General features: G+C 48.9%; 1 protein-coding gene across 1 annotated transcript in view; it reads left to right on the forward strand.

Annotated features, from left to right (window-relative positions):
- The window catches only part of INPP5D (inositol polyphosphate-5-phosphatase D), a 119261-nt gene that overhangs the window by 46038 nt on the left and 60192 nt on the right, over positions 1–13031 (forward strand). The window contains exons 3-5 of the mRNA XM_077869274.1: positions 3681–3831; positions 6323–6494; positions 9462–9602. Coding sequence (XP_077725400.1) covers positions 3681–3831; positions 6323–6494; positions 9462–9602 — 464 coding nt within the window. The remainder of the gene's footprint in view (positions 1–3680; positions 3832–6322; positions 6495–9461; positions 9603–13031) is intronic.

Consider the following 13031-nt stretch of genomic DNA (forward strand, 5'->3'; position numbering starts at 1 on the left):
TCACTCCCTGGCCTCCATGAACAGTCCAAGCACAAGCAGAGTCCAGCAGGTTTGCCTTGCCAATAGCACCCAGCACCTGCTGCTGGCTCACAGGCCCTCCCTCCCACCTCCTACCTCAATGAATCTGTAGGGATTAGATTAATATTCAAGTGTCCCGTTCCTCTGCATGCTTAAGACACTGCATATTTCATCAGTCCGAAGATGCTTATTTTTTCACACTTAATATCTCTGAAATAAAATGTGTCTACACCTCGTGGCATATCATAGTTTATGCTTTAACTTTTCAGGACTGCATATTGGTAACATGTGTCTTAGCATCTTAAATCCCCACATCCAGTAAGCCCTCTCCAACACACATTCCCGGCTGAGAACCCCCTTCCAGATTCACACATGAGCTGGTTCACTTTGACTTTCTTTGATGGTTTTATATCCTTTTCCCATATGCCTAATGGCTTGTCATCCTTAGGCGTAAATTCTTTGACAAGCTGACACTTCTATCACGGCTGCTTTAACAGAGTTGAGTTCATCGATCTTGCGTCACGTCAAATCATTTTTGTTGTTCTGCTCACTTTTGGTTTTGAACCTATTCTGGTTACTTTTTAGAAGGCCTAGCTGCTGTTGCTCAGATATTTCTGGTTCAATAATGCTTGGAAGGGATTGCTTAACCTGGGGCTTTGTGACAACAGGGAACTTATTGGAAAGAATTAAAAAAAAACCAACCTGTACATTTATTAAATAGCTTAAACCACACAAACACAAATACATAGCCTCATGTACAGATTTATAAGTGTGCAGTGCACAGGTGTACGCAGACATGCTGGGAGAGATGAGAGGCCCAGTGGAGAGCCCTGAGTCAAGGTAAAAGTCAGGTGGATTCTTGTTGAGGGCAAATGCATCCTCACTAAACAACTGGGGGTTAACCTCCAGGAACAGGGGCTCAGGGGCAGGTCTGAGTCCTGGTCTGCTCCCAGATGTCCGGGTCTGTCCCAGTCTGGGTCCTCCTGCCTCATTTGCTGTACCGATCTCACTTACCCGTAGCCCTGAAGACCCCTGGACCAAGGCACCACCCCAGCCTCCTCCATTGGTCCTAACCATGCTGGAGCAATAGGTGCCTGACTTGAAGGTGGGCAAGTCAGGATGGTCCAGCCACCCTAAGCCGGACCCAATGAATTCACCAACCTGGTAGACTTTCCAAACCCCATACTCCTTGCCTGTTGGCCATCTCTCCCACAAATGATCAGTTCCAGCGCCTTCAGCAAGAAGGCAGCTGGCAGCCCCCGGGTGAGCAGTTGGACCTCTGATTTACAACTCTGACGATGGCACCTTCTCAACTCATTGTAAAATTACATGACTCCCAGGGTGCCCAGCTGGCTCAGTTGGTGGAGCATGCGGCTCTTGATCTTGAGGTTGTGAGTTCCAGCCCTGTGATGGAGGTAGAGATCACTTTTAAAAACGAAGAAAATAAAAAACAAAATTACAGGGACGCCTGGGTGGTTCAGCAGTTGAGCATCTGCCTTTGGCTCAGGTCCTGATCACGGGGTCTCGCATAGGGCTCCCTGCATGGAGCCTGCTTCTCCCTCTGTCTATATCTCTGCCTCTCTCTCTGTGTGTGTCTCTCATGAATAAATAAAATCTTTAAAAATCTTTAAAAATGAATAAATAAATAAATAAAATTATAAGACCGCCATTGACGAGATGGTTGTTATGATAATGCAGGTGAATCACAGGCACTTAGTGTGAGGACTAGGATTGCTGCACTCTGAGGTCAGGGAAGCCCCCTCCAAAAGGGGGGAGTCGTTTTGTATCATCCCTGTACCCACCAGCAGCCTGGTCCCTTTCTCCTGTCTAGCTGCTCCTCGCCGGAGCCCAGCTACATCTTCCTCCTCCACCCAGGGCTGCACCCCCACTCAGCCTCTTCTTGGCTGGATCCAGAGCACCCTGCCTCCCACTGTCCATCTTTGCCTTCTGTGCCAGAGGGAGGGAGGAGTCCAAGATGCCTCTGGGTTTCTGCCTAGGCCAGTGAGGATATGATGGTGCCATTCCTTGAGACAGGGAACATGAGGAGACGCAGGCAAGAACTAGACAGGGAGGATGGACAGGACTTTGAGGCATGTTGGGTTCGAAGCTGTAGGGTACAGAATTAATGAGGTCAGTCTCCTCCTTGCAGTTCTCCCATCCAGCCCTAGGGGTTGGTACCTCCCAGGTGTGGGCAGGGCCTCCGTGGGTGGGACCTCCATGGGCAGGCCTGACTGCCAGGGCCCACCTTGAATTTCTTGCTGGAGCCAATGCACAGGGTGAAGGAGACCTGGTCCCAGGGCAGTTGAACAGCACTGCACGATTACCTGCAGGCTCCTCTGTCATCAGCAACAGAGATACATATCAGGGAAAAATATTGTGCTGCCTCACCATTTTCTGAGTTTTGATGAAACAGAATTTTAAGAAATGGAAAAAAAAAAAAGCAAAACAATTGCTAGAATAGATTTCCTTGTGTTTAAAAATAAATTATCTTGGGGAGTGAGGAGAAATAAAAATAATTACCTCATGACACACACACTGATTTTAGAAAAACTGATTCTTTTATATTAAAAAAGGTTTTTGGGGTTTGGGACTTCAGGTACATTTTTTTTAATTCTTTATTTTTAAATTTTGCCATGATGAAAACGTGTAACTTGTAAAACAAAATGCTTTTTAAAATAAAAGTTTAGGGGCACCTGGGTGGCTCAGTCAATTAAGCATCTTAAGACTTTGGCTCAGGTCATGATCTCAGGGTTCTGGGATGGAGCCCCACATCAACCTCTCTGCTCATTGGGGAGTCTGCTTCTCCCTCTCCCCTTGCCCCTCCCCTTGCTTGTGTGCTCACACTCTGTCTCTGTGTCAAATAAATAAATAAAATCTTTAGAAAATAAGTAAGCAAATAAACAAATTAAATTAAATTAAAATTAAAAATGGGTTGCATGGGTGGTTCAGTTGGTTTAGCATCTGATTCTTGGTTTCAGCTTAGGTCATAATCAAGCCCTGAGTCAGGCTCTGTGCTCAGCAGGGAGTCTCCCTCACCCTCTCCTCCTGCCCCTCCCCTTGTTTGTGTGCTCGCATTCACGCTCTCTCTCTCTCTCAAATAAATAAAATCTTTAAAAAATAAATAAGTAAGCAAATAAATAAAATAAAATAAAAGTTAAAATGGGGCACCTGGTGCTCATTTGGTTAAGCATCTAACTCTTGGTTTCAGCTCAGGTCTTGATCTCAGTCAGGGTGTTGGGATTAAGCCCCAGGTTGGGCTCCACACTCCTTAAGGAGTTTGCTTGAGATTCTCTCTCCCTGTGTGCCACCCCCCACCTTTTTTATGCATGCTTTCTCTCTCCCTCTGCCCCTCCACCCACTCCCATACTCTTTCTCTCTAAAATAAATAAATCTTTAAAAAATAAAAATAAAAGTAAAAAAAAACAAAGAAAAAGAATTGTTAAAACTGTCCTATTTGTATATTTTGCAGACTGGCCCTTGGGGGCTGCTGGCTACAGAATGTGAGGGTGTGGGTGTGGTGGACAGACACTGCATAGGAGCCCAGGGCTTTCTGGATCAAGGTCACTCCCTCAGCCTTGTTGGTCTCCACTGCAGATGGCCCTTGTAGTTAGGTGGTGTCCTAGCCAGTTCAAATGCACTTCTGTTTGGGATTTTGTCCTCAGGCGTCCGAAGGTGTCCCCATGAGGTTCTTCACCAAGCTGGACCAGCTCATCGAGTTTTACAAGAAAGAAAACATGGGTCTGGTGACCCACCTGCAATATCCAGTGCCCCTGGAGGAGGAGGATGCAGGTGATGAGCCAGAGGAGGAGACAGGTAGGAAGGGATGGAAGGGAAGGGTGGGGGGGATGTGTAATGGGGAAGTCCCGGGGTATTTCTTTCACCACAAATGCTCGTAGATTAGGTGGGTCTGGTTATCAGAGGGAGAGAGGGTGACATGGTAACCAAGGACAAGTTAGGAAAGCAGGCTCCAGGGTCAGACAGACCTAAGTCAGACTTCCTGCCTGCCAGCTTCTTAGCTGTGTGACCTGAGTAAATTGCTTCCCCTCTCTGAATCACAGACTTCTCTTAAACAGTAAAAATAATATCTACCTGTCAGGGTGTCATCACATGAATCAGTGAATGTGGGGCCTAGAGCCTAGCACACCATAAGCACTCAATAAACGCAGCTGCCGACCTCATCAAAACAATCAGCTGCATTTCGCTATACAGAGAATGAAGAAGGGGCAGCCCGGGTGGCTCAGCGGTTTAGCCCCACCTTTGGCCCAGGGCATGATCCTGGAGACCCAAGATCGAGTCCCACGTCGGGTCGGGTTCCCTGCATGGAGCCTGCTTCTCCCTCTGCCTGTGTCTCTGCTTCTCTCTGTGTCTCTCATGAATAAATAAATAAAATCTTTAAAAAAAAAAAAATTGAGAGAGAGAGAGAATGAAGGAGGAAATACTTGTATCTAACTGGAAAGAGAGAGGTGTTTCTTTATATCATCTTTAAAAGTCAAAGAAAGTTATAGCCCCTGGGAAGTATGTGAGAGGCAGGCCTCCCCCTAAAACAGCGGAGGGCCACAGAGCAATCAAACAGGAGTCCCGCAGAGAGGACACTGCGGCTTGGAAGCCCACCTGGATGGCGCACTCTTTTCCCCTGAGAGTTCACTGCCTAACAGAAAACATGACATATGTCATTGAGCCCATCACCCGATCCAGGCTCCCCCTAAATCCCAAGGCCTGGAAACAATCAGGTCCCTCCCAGGTCACCCCCAGAGCCGCTGAGGTCCCTGGGCTGGCTCCTGCTTGTCCCTGCGGGCTGCTGCCAGCCAGGTGCTGGGCACCCTTCACCCCACGCCCGCGGGCTGCCTTGGGGACCCCTCGCCCACCTTCCTCCCACCTCCCTGGGGACCCGCTCTGAGTGGCTGCACAGCTCATTGGCTGCCTGGGCAGAGGATGGACTCCGAGGCCAGGGTTCTCCGTGGAGGAGGTGGGGGCCAGGCAGAGTGTTTCCAAAGGACCGCAGCTCCGAGGACCGAGGCAGCCCGTGCCCCCTCCTCACCTCCCTCGACTAAGTTACAGGTGCCCTCATCAGAAAGAGCCGGAGCTGCCGCATGCCCGTGTGAGTCCGGGTCACTCCCCTGCTCTGCGCCATGGCCGCATGTCCCCAGCTGCCCCCAGGTGCCCAAGCCTCGGCCTCGATGCCGAGGACCCGTCCTACAGAGATGCCCGTCACACACTGGGGTCCTCAGCTCCCTCAGGCCCGCGGGCCTGGCCTCTGCCTTTCTGGGTGGCCATCTGGAGGAGGACCCCGACACCTTCTGTCACGGCTGGGAAGAGAAACCCAGTCTTGTGACTGCTGGCTTCGCTTCCCCAAAGGAGGCACAGTGGCAGGCTTGAACCCGAGCAGTGTGACAGTCGCCCCCACGCCCCCTGGATCCAGGGGGCCCGATCTGGCTCAGGTCTTCTCAAGGTGCTGCCGGGCACCACAGGGCTCAAAACACACTTGTACCATGGAAAGAACCTCAGGCCAGGGGCGGATGTGAAGAGCTTGTCCTCTAAAGGGAGCATCCCCGGGCAGCCCTTGGCGGGGGCCCTGCATAGCCATTTGGTGCGGGAAGAGGCTCGGGTAGGAGGCTCAGCCCCTTTGCCCATTGGTGGTGTGCGCGGGAAGGAAGTTCCCCCGAAGGCCAATAGGCAGGAGCCCCTTCTCCCAGGCCGAAGTCAAGTTGTTTTACTTTTCAGTTCCCTGCATGAAGGGGGCCCTTCGCTTCCTTATATTTGCCTCCTAGGGTCTGGCAGGGAGAGAAGAAGAGCAGAGGCTGGAGGGAAAGCAGAGGAAAGGCAGGCCGAGGTGGGAGACAGAGGAAGAGTGTGGTTGGGCCCACCTGCTCCCACCCTGGCTCCCCTGCCCTGGGAACTGGGCCTCTGCCCCCTCCAGGGCCCCTGCCTCAGCCCCACAAGTTGGCCATCCTTCCAGGGCTGCTGGCTCCACCTGTCCAAGGCCAACAGCCTGCCCAGCCCGGCCATTTGACCCCAGCTGGCAGGTGTTTGCTGAGCACCTCCATGGGACAAACCAAACCCCAGGACCAGAGACCACAAAGACCAGATTCCTGCCATTGGCAGGCTCCCCATCTAGTCAGAGAGCCAAGACGGGAGGGACAGTGCATGCACAGATGGGGTCTATACCCGGGCACAGTGGCCGGGATGCGGGATGCGCCTCGCGTGTCGGGAGGGCCCACTACACAAGAGAGCCCTCTGTAGGTGGGTGACTCTGGGAGAAGCTAGTGCTCGGACCAGATGGTGTTACTGCTCTTCTCTTGTGTAGAAGGTGTCCTGTCTCCCCCTGAGCTGCCACCAAGAAACATCCCTTTATCTGCCGGGCTGTGCGAGGCCAAGGAGGTCCCTCTTTTGAGCGAGAATCTGAGAGCCACCGAGGTCAGCAGGCCGAGCTTTTCCGAAACATTGTTTCAGCGACTGCAGAGCATGGACACTAGTGGGTGAGTTCCCGGCTGGCAGGCCTCTCAGAGGGCCAGGCTTGGGTGCCACTACACCCAGGCAGCTCACCCTGTGCTCACTCCCGAGAGTGCCACTTCCACTCTAGGACAGCTTGCTGTGGAGCACCCCGCCCTCCCCACCTCCCAGCGGCAGGTGTGAGGAAGCCCAGGTCACCCCTCTGCTGCCTGGACACCCCCTCCCCACCTCCCAGCAGCAGGTGGGAGGGAGCCCAGGTCACCCCTCTGCTGCCTGGCTCCTGCTGTTCCATGGCCATGGGGTCCTGCAGCCTCTTTGCCACGTACTCCTGTTTCTCTCCCCGCGGGCCCAACACTTCCCTGGCTGGATGCTGCAGGTGGGAGGATCACCCGGGAGGGCTGTCAGTTGTCCTGCCAAACCACAGGCCCTGACTGCGAGACTGGCCAGGGGGTGGCCGCAACCGGAAGGAAGCTCCGGGAGCAGAACTGCATCCCAGTGCCCAGCTGGGCCTAAAGTAGGCACCCCCAGATGTGTGTTGAATGAATTGCAAAGTTAGTACACAGTGAATTCCATGCATTAAACATTTAAAAAGAATTTTTTGTTTCTTTGTGAGAAAAAGGGCCCCCAACAAAGAAAATGCTAATGGCAGGGCTCAAGCCATCTCCCCAGCTTTAAGGATCAGTTTGAGGGCTTCCTTCCTACCATCCTACTTGGCAAAATACAAAGGAAATCCCTGAAGGTGCACACAAGCCCCCCGGTTGCTAAGATACCTGGTGTTTTTTTTTAGTTCCACTTTGAATCTCCTTTGATTCTGCTCTAGGCCCACCAGGTTATATTCTCTGCACACTCCTTGCATTACTTGTGTTATTTATCAAATAACTAAGTATCCAGTGTTTTGAATACAGGTATGTTATCAGGATTACCCCACACACATGTGTAAATAACAAATATACTTGCTCAGCTATTCTGCGTAGAGTTTGTTGTTCAGTTTCCTTGAGTTTCTACCTCTCTCCAGGGTAGATGCTGGATAGAGAGAGCTCCTTGGGGAAATAAGTAAGGATGCCCAAATGGTGCCACCATCTGCCCCCTGCCCCCAACTCCCTGGCATCTCCTCGTCAGCCCCTCCTCTCTAGGGACAGGTGTTCTCTTGGGCCTCCAGTGGCCCAGTGGGGCAGGGACGAGGCGTGCAGCCAAGGCTCTGTGCAGCCTCCTGAGAGGGGCAGGGCGGGGGGCGGCTGGGGGCTCGTGGGCTCTCTCTGGTTTTGCTCTTCAGCTAACACATGGCAGTGGAGCCCTCCTAAACCCTCTGCTTGGAGCTGGGGATGAGTGAATAGAGCATGGTGATGGGACAGTGCTCGTCCTCAGGGCTCTTCTGGGTCACGACAAACCGAGATCCGGCCTTGTACTTGAAAGTCAGTCTATTTTGTACACAACATAGCTTTTCACACGGAGGACTGCCTTTAGATTTTTCTTAATTATAAGACAACCTGCACAGTCTTTTGTGCAAGTTGATTAGATCTAATCAGTTAGGCTGTCGTTAGGACGTTGGAGTGAAATCAGGCTTCTCTGATGAGGAGCGTTCACATCTTTATGTTCACACTCTCCTACAAGGAACATCTTAACAAAGACCACTTCCTATGACGAGCGCTCGTGGTCTCAGAGTTATGAGTCAATAATCATTAGAACCGTTAAAATATGTATATTAAAACCATGGGAGTGGTTTTATCTTTTTTAGAAACAGACTTGGGCAGAAACTGGATTTTTATGACATCAAGACCCAGAATGAGCGTAGATTAACCTTCAGTGTTAGGGTGACAGGCATGTGAATAGTTTTCAATCTCAGTAAGTCAAAATGGCCAATGGCCCTTCTAGCCTCAAGAGCAAGAGCTTTGCATTCTTTCAAAGATCTTGCAGGAAAAAAACCTGTGCCCTCTCGTGCCAACTTGATTGTATGTCAAGGTTGGAACAAAGCTTTTTAAAGCTTGTAACAATTTTTTCACCCAGGTAAATCCAATAACCTTTCCTCTCAGTTTGCTCCTTTGTAAAATAGGAATAATTATAACAAGTACCTCCTCACGTTGATTAGAGGACTAAAGGGGAAATGGGCATTGAGTGCTTGGCACAGCGAGTGCAGTGTTATGCCCAGGAAATATTGGCTGTGGTTCTGATTTTAATCATGATAGGAACTAAAGACTCACAGCTTACCCAGGAAAAAACAAACAAACAAACAAACAAAAATGGTGCTGGACAAAAGAATGTAAAGGGAAAAAAAAAAAAAAAGAATGTAGAGGGACTCTCAGACCTCCAAGACAGCTCTGGTGCCATGCAGCCTGGGCTCTGCCCCTGCAGGGCCACTGGGCACAGTGCGCTTGCCGGGCCTGCGTGTGCCTCACCCACCCGGTTACTGAAGGGAATGAGCCAGACCCGAGAGGGTGGGAGGGAGAGGGCAGGGCACCTGGGCCACTGCCTTATTCCCAGCCCATCACTCAACACACAGACTTCCCCGTGGAGCCCAGGACAGCTCAGAACGTCCTCAGCACAGAGCTCCAGGTAGCCTTCAGCTGTGAACTTGGAGTTGATATGTGAGGTAGGGCCGTTTGCCATCTCTCCCCTATGCATCCCTCGGCCCTCAAATGCCATCTTTAGAAGCAGATGAGATAGGGAAATAAATCTGCTGTACGTTTTCCAAGTTGTTTTGTCTTCTTTATAAAGGATAAGCATTTCCAGCCAGTATCCCTTCCAAATATGGGCTTGGGAAATACCTTTATGGGTGGGTTAAGAGGCATTCCCCCCTCCCCAGATCCTTCAGTCTTGCTCAGACCTACTTCTCTGCCCCTTCAGTAAGACCAAGGGAACCATCCAGGAGCGTGCACATATTCTCCTAAAGGACAGTGTCCAGCCAGAGACTCCAAGAATCAAGATTTCTTCTTTTACCATTGGCGTTTGTGGCCAAAGGAACAGAAGAAGCATGTTTCTCTTTCTATTATTTTCAGGCTTCCAGAAGAGCATCTTAAAGCCATCCAAGATTATTTAAGCACTCAGCTCGCCCTGGATTCTGACTTTGTGAAGACGGGCTCCAGCAGCCTCCCTCATCTGAAGAAACTGACTATGGTCCTCTGCAAGGATCTCTATGGGTAATGGCTGTGTGGGGAAGGCACATCCCCCCCCCTCCAACCAGGGGCCGAGGGGACAGTCCTCTGAGAGAATCAGCTCATTAGAGTGACCCCTGCCCTCCGTCTGGCTGTCCAGATACCTCTGCTGTACTCAGAATAATTGGGCAGTTGGCAGGGTTTAGAAATCCTTGTGGTTGTTTCAAGGTTTTGTTTTCATGGTATTTGAAATGTGGCTTTTTTTTTTTTTTAAACTAAAGTTAATTTGAGGCCAGTTGCTGTGGGAAGGGGTGAGTGGGAGGGACACTGCTGGCCCTTTCACACTTGCTCAGGATCCAGCAGTAAGACTTTTGCTGTTAATCTTCCTTCTTGCTGCAGCCGACACAATGCACAGGCACAGAAGGGCTCCAAGAGGAAATAAATTAAAGTCAGCCTGTTTTCTGCATGGGTGCTGATGGCCGAGGGTGGGCCAGTGATGGCAGTTTGTTAAAAGCGGGCCAGTTCACCAAAACTTTCGTTTTCCGATATTTTTCCGATACTGAATTCATTGAATGACCAATTGGTAAAAATTCCTATTTCTTTTAGATTTTTGGAATTTTGCATTTTTAACTTAATTAGTGCTAAAATGAATTTCAAGTTTAATTACATCTTAATTGATAGAAGTGCAAACTTAAGGCTGCAGTGTGATCTGAACAAATGACTACTTTAAAATGCTTGAAAAAATAGAAAGCACCATTCAGAAGCGTCTGAGAGAAATCATAAGGAGCCAAAACAATCCCATCAGAGATGAAAGGTCAACATTTTGGTTGGAAAAACAGCATTTTATGCGGGTGAGGCTTTCTTGGACTATACCGTGTCGTATTTTATTATAAACATACAGCAGCTTCAGAGCTCTCTTGTCTATTTTCCTGGTGCCGTATCCATCTTGGCTTAGTTAATATGCAAAAAAGAATCTTTCCTCATCAGTAATAAAATTGAACTTTCCTCTTAAAGGCTCTTAAGAGCACAATCAGTACATTTGGTAAATTTAACAAGTACTTTCCTTGACAAATGGAGCACGCATCAAATTGGCCAGTCAGGTCTCATTTCAGTGAATTGGCTTTCAACTAATGTAGTTTCAGCCAATTGGACCTAGAGCCATCATTTTTATATATTTCCTTGGAGAGCTATTTTTCCATTTGATGCTGTTGTTATAAATCATTTATCACTAGGGAAAACACACACACACACACACATGGCACTTTCTTTTTAAGAGACACAGTTGCATGATGACTGGTAATAAGCTATTTCTGTTCCAGTGGAGGTCCTGTTGTTTGCCGCTTCCTTGTCCAGGAGGAAACACCCCTCTCAGTTTCTCCCCTGGCCTCCCCCAGGCACTGGGTGCTTTTTCAGCCCTGGCCCTGCCTGCACTTTCCTGGATCTGGGTCACCTCACTTTATGGACACAGCTGCTTCCCCAGCATGCTTACTTCTCTGTGTTCCTGGGAAGAGCTTCCTTTGGCTTGCAGCTCTTCCGCATCTTTATTTACTGAATAGTTAACTGCTAGTAGAATTAGGGACACTGTAATGTCCCCTACACACCTGTCTTCACCCTCATAGGCAAAAGCATAGCCGGGCTTGGAGACTTGGTTAATTGGAGGCTGGAATTTTAGAAGATCTTACATAGATGCAGTTATGTTTCCCAATCCTTAACTATGAACTTGCAGTTTTCAAACCATTCTGTTTGGAACAGGTATTCAGTTCATTTATTTGTTGGGTGTGCCATTCATTTCCTTGACAAATATGTATGGAGGGCCTCCTCTGTACTCTGTTCTGGGTATAGGATACAGAATGCACAAGATTTCTGCTCTTTTAGACCTTGTTGGAGCTGATGTCTTAGTGAAGAGCACAATAATAGATTGTCTGTAAATAAAGATAATTTTAATAAGCATTATGACAAAATAAAACAGGCAAAAATGACAGAGACGTTGGGTGGGAGGATACTAGCATCCCTTGTGGGTTAAGAAGGCCTATCTGAGGTGGTAATGGAGCTAGGACAGTGGTGGTAAGGGGGAGCTAGCCATCCAGCAATTTAGCAGACAGATGTCAAGAAGAAAGGTCCTGAAGCAGGAATGAGGCCAGCCTACAAGGAATAGAAAGTCTATGTAGCTAGAGTGTAATGAGGGAAGGAAAATGTTAGGAACAGAGGTCAGGGAGAGGCAGGAATATAGGGTGGACCAGGCACAAGATGAATTTTAGTTCAATCTGAATTTTAGACAAATCACAAATACTTTTTATTTTATTTTATTTTATTTTATTTTTTTTTTACAAATACTTTTTTAGTATAAGTATATACTATGCAATGGTGGAATATACTTATACTAGTAGATTACCCATCATTTATCTGAAATTCAAATTCAACTGGCTGTCCTGTGTTTTATCTGGCAATGTTAGGCAGGAGCCATGGCATGTATACATCCCAAGACTCTGTAGAGATTTTAGAGGATCGTGCCATGATCCAACTTTTGTGGAGAATGGATCTCAGGAGATTGACCCAAAGCAGAAGAGGAGTTCAGAGCTCAGGGGTTGTAATGTGTGGGCGGCTCTAGAGAAGGGAAGGCAGGGATCTGTGTGTGTTCTGCTCCCTGCTGAGTCCCAGGTTTGGGGACAATGCCTGGTGCAGGGGAATGGCTCTGTAGGTATTAGTTAAAGATGATGACCCAAGGGCATGGAGGCATGAGAGTGGTGTGACCTAGGACAAGTGTGGATGGAAGAGCTCACACATTTTGCTGCCTGTTTGGATGCAGGATCAGGGAAAGAGGAATGGAGGGTGACCCCTAGGTCCATTTGGTGTGAGCAGCTGAGTGGATGATGATGCCAGTTACTGCAAAAGTAGAAGCCAGGAAGAGGGTATGGAGCTGTGGGGAGATCTTTCTCTGAGCTCTTAGGCAACCCACAGCTGAACCGCCAATCATGACATTATGCTAGAAGTCTCGAGCCCTGGAGACCTCAGAGCTAGGTCTGCATTTGGGACTCAGCAGCATGCAATTGGTACTTAAAGATGAGAGACAAGTGGGGTGAGGTCACCGCAGTGGGGAGTGAAAGGAGAAGGAGGCCCAGGCTGGATGTGTAGGTGTGGGGTGCAGGAGAAGCTGGAAGAAGGGCTGAGGATGGCACCAAAGGTGACTGGATCCATCCACTCAGACCCCCTGGCCCAGTAAGAATGTTCCTTAGTGTGAAGGTCACAGAGAACTAAGGAGTGAGACACAATGCAAGAGCCTCCCCTACAAAATGTCATGCCAGGTGTATCTGAATGTCAGCAGCACAAAGGCTCAAGGAGGATTTGGAAACCCAAGTTAGATTCTCTAGAACCAGACAGAAACTTTTGCAGAGAAAAAAGAATAGAGAACAAAGTCACTAGAGTCTGGAAATATTTGGTAACCTTTGAAATGGAGAAATGAGAAGAACTTCAAGT

This window comes from Canis aureus, chromosome 24 (assembly GCF_053574225.1).
Source record: "Canis aureus isolate CA01 chromosome 24, VMU_Caureus_v.1.0, whole genome shotgun sequence".
NCBI lineage: Eukaryota > Metazoa > Chordata > Mammalia > Carnivora > Canidae > Canis > Canis aureus.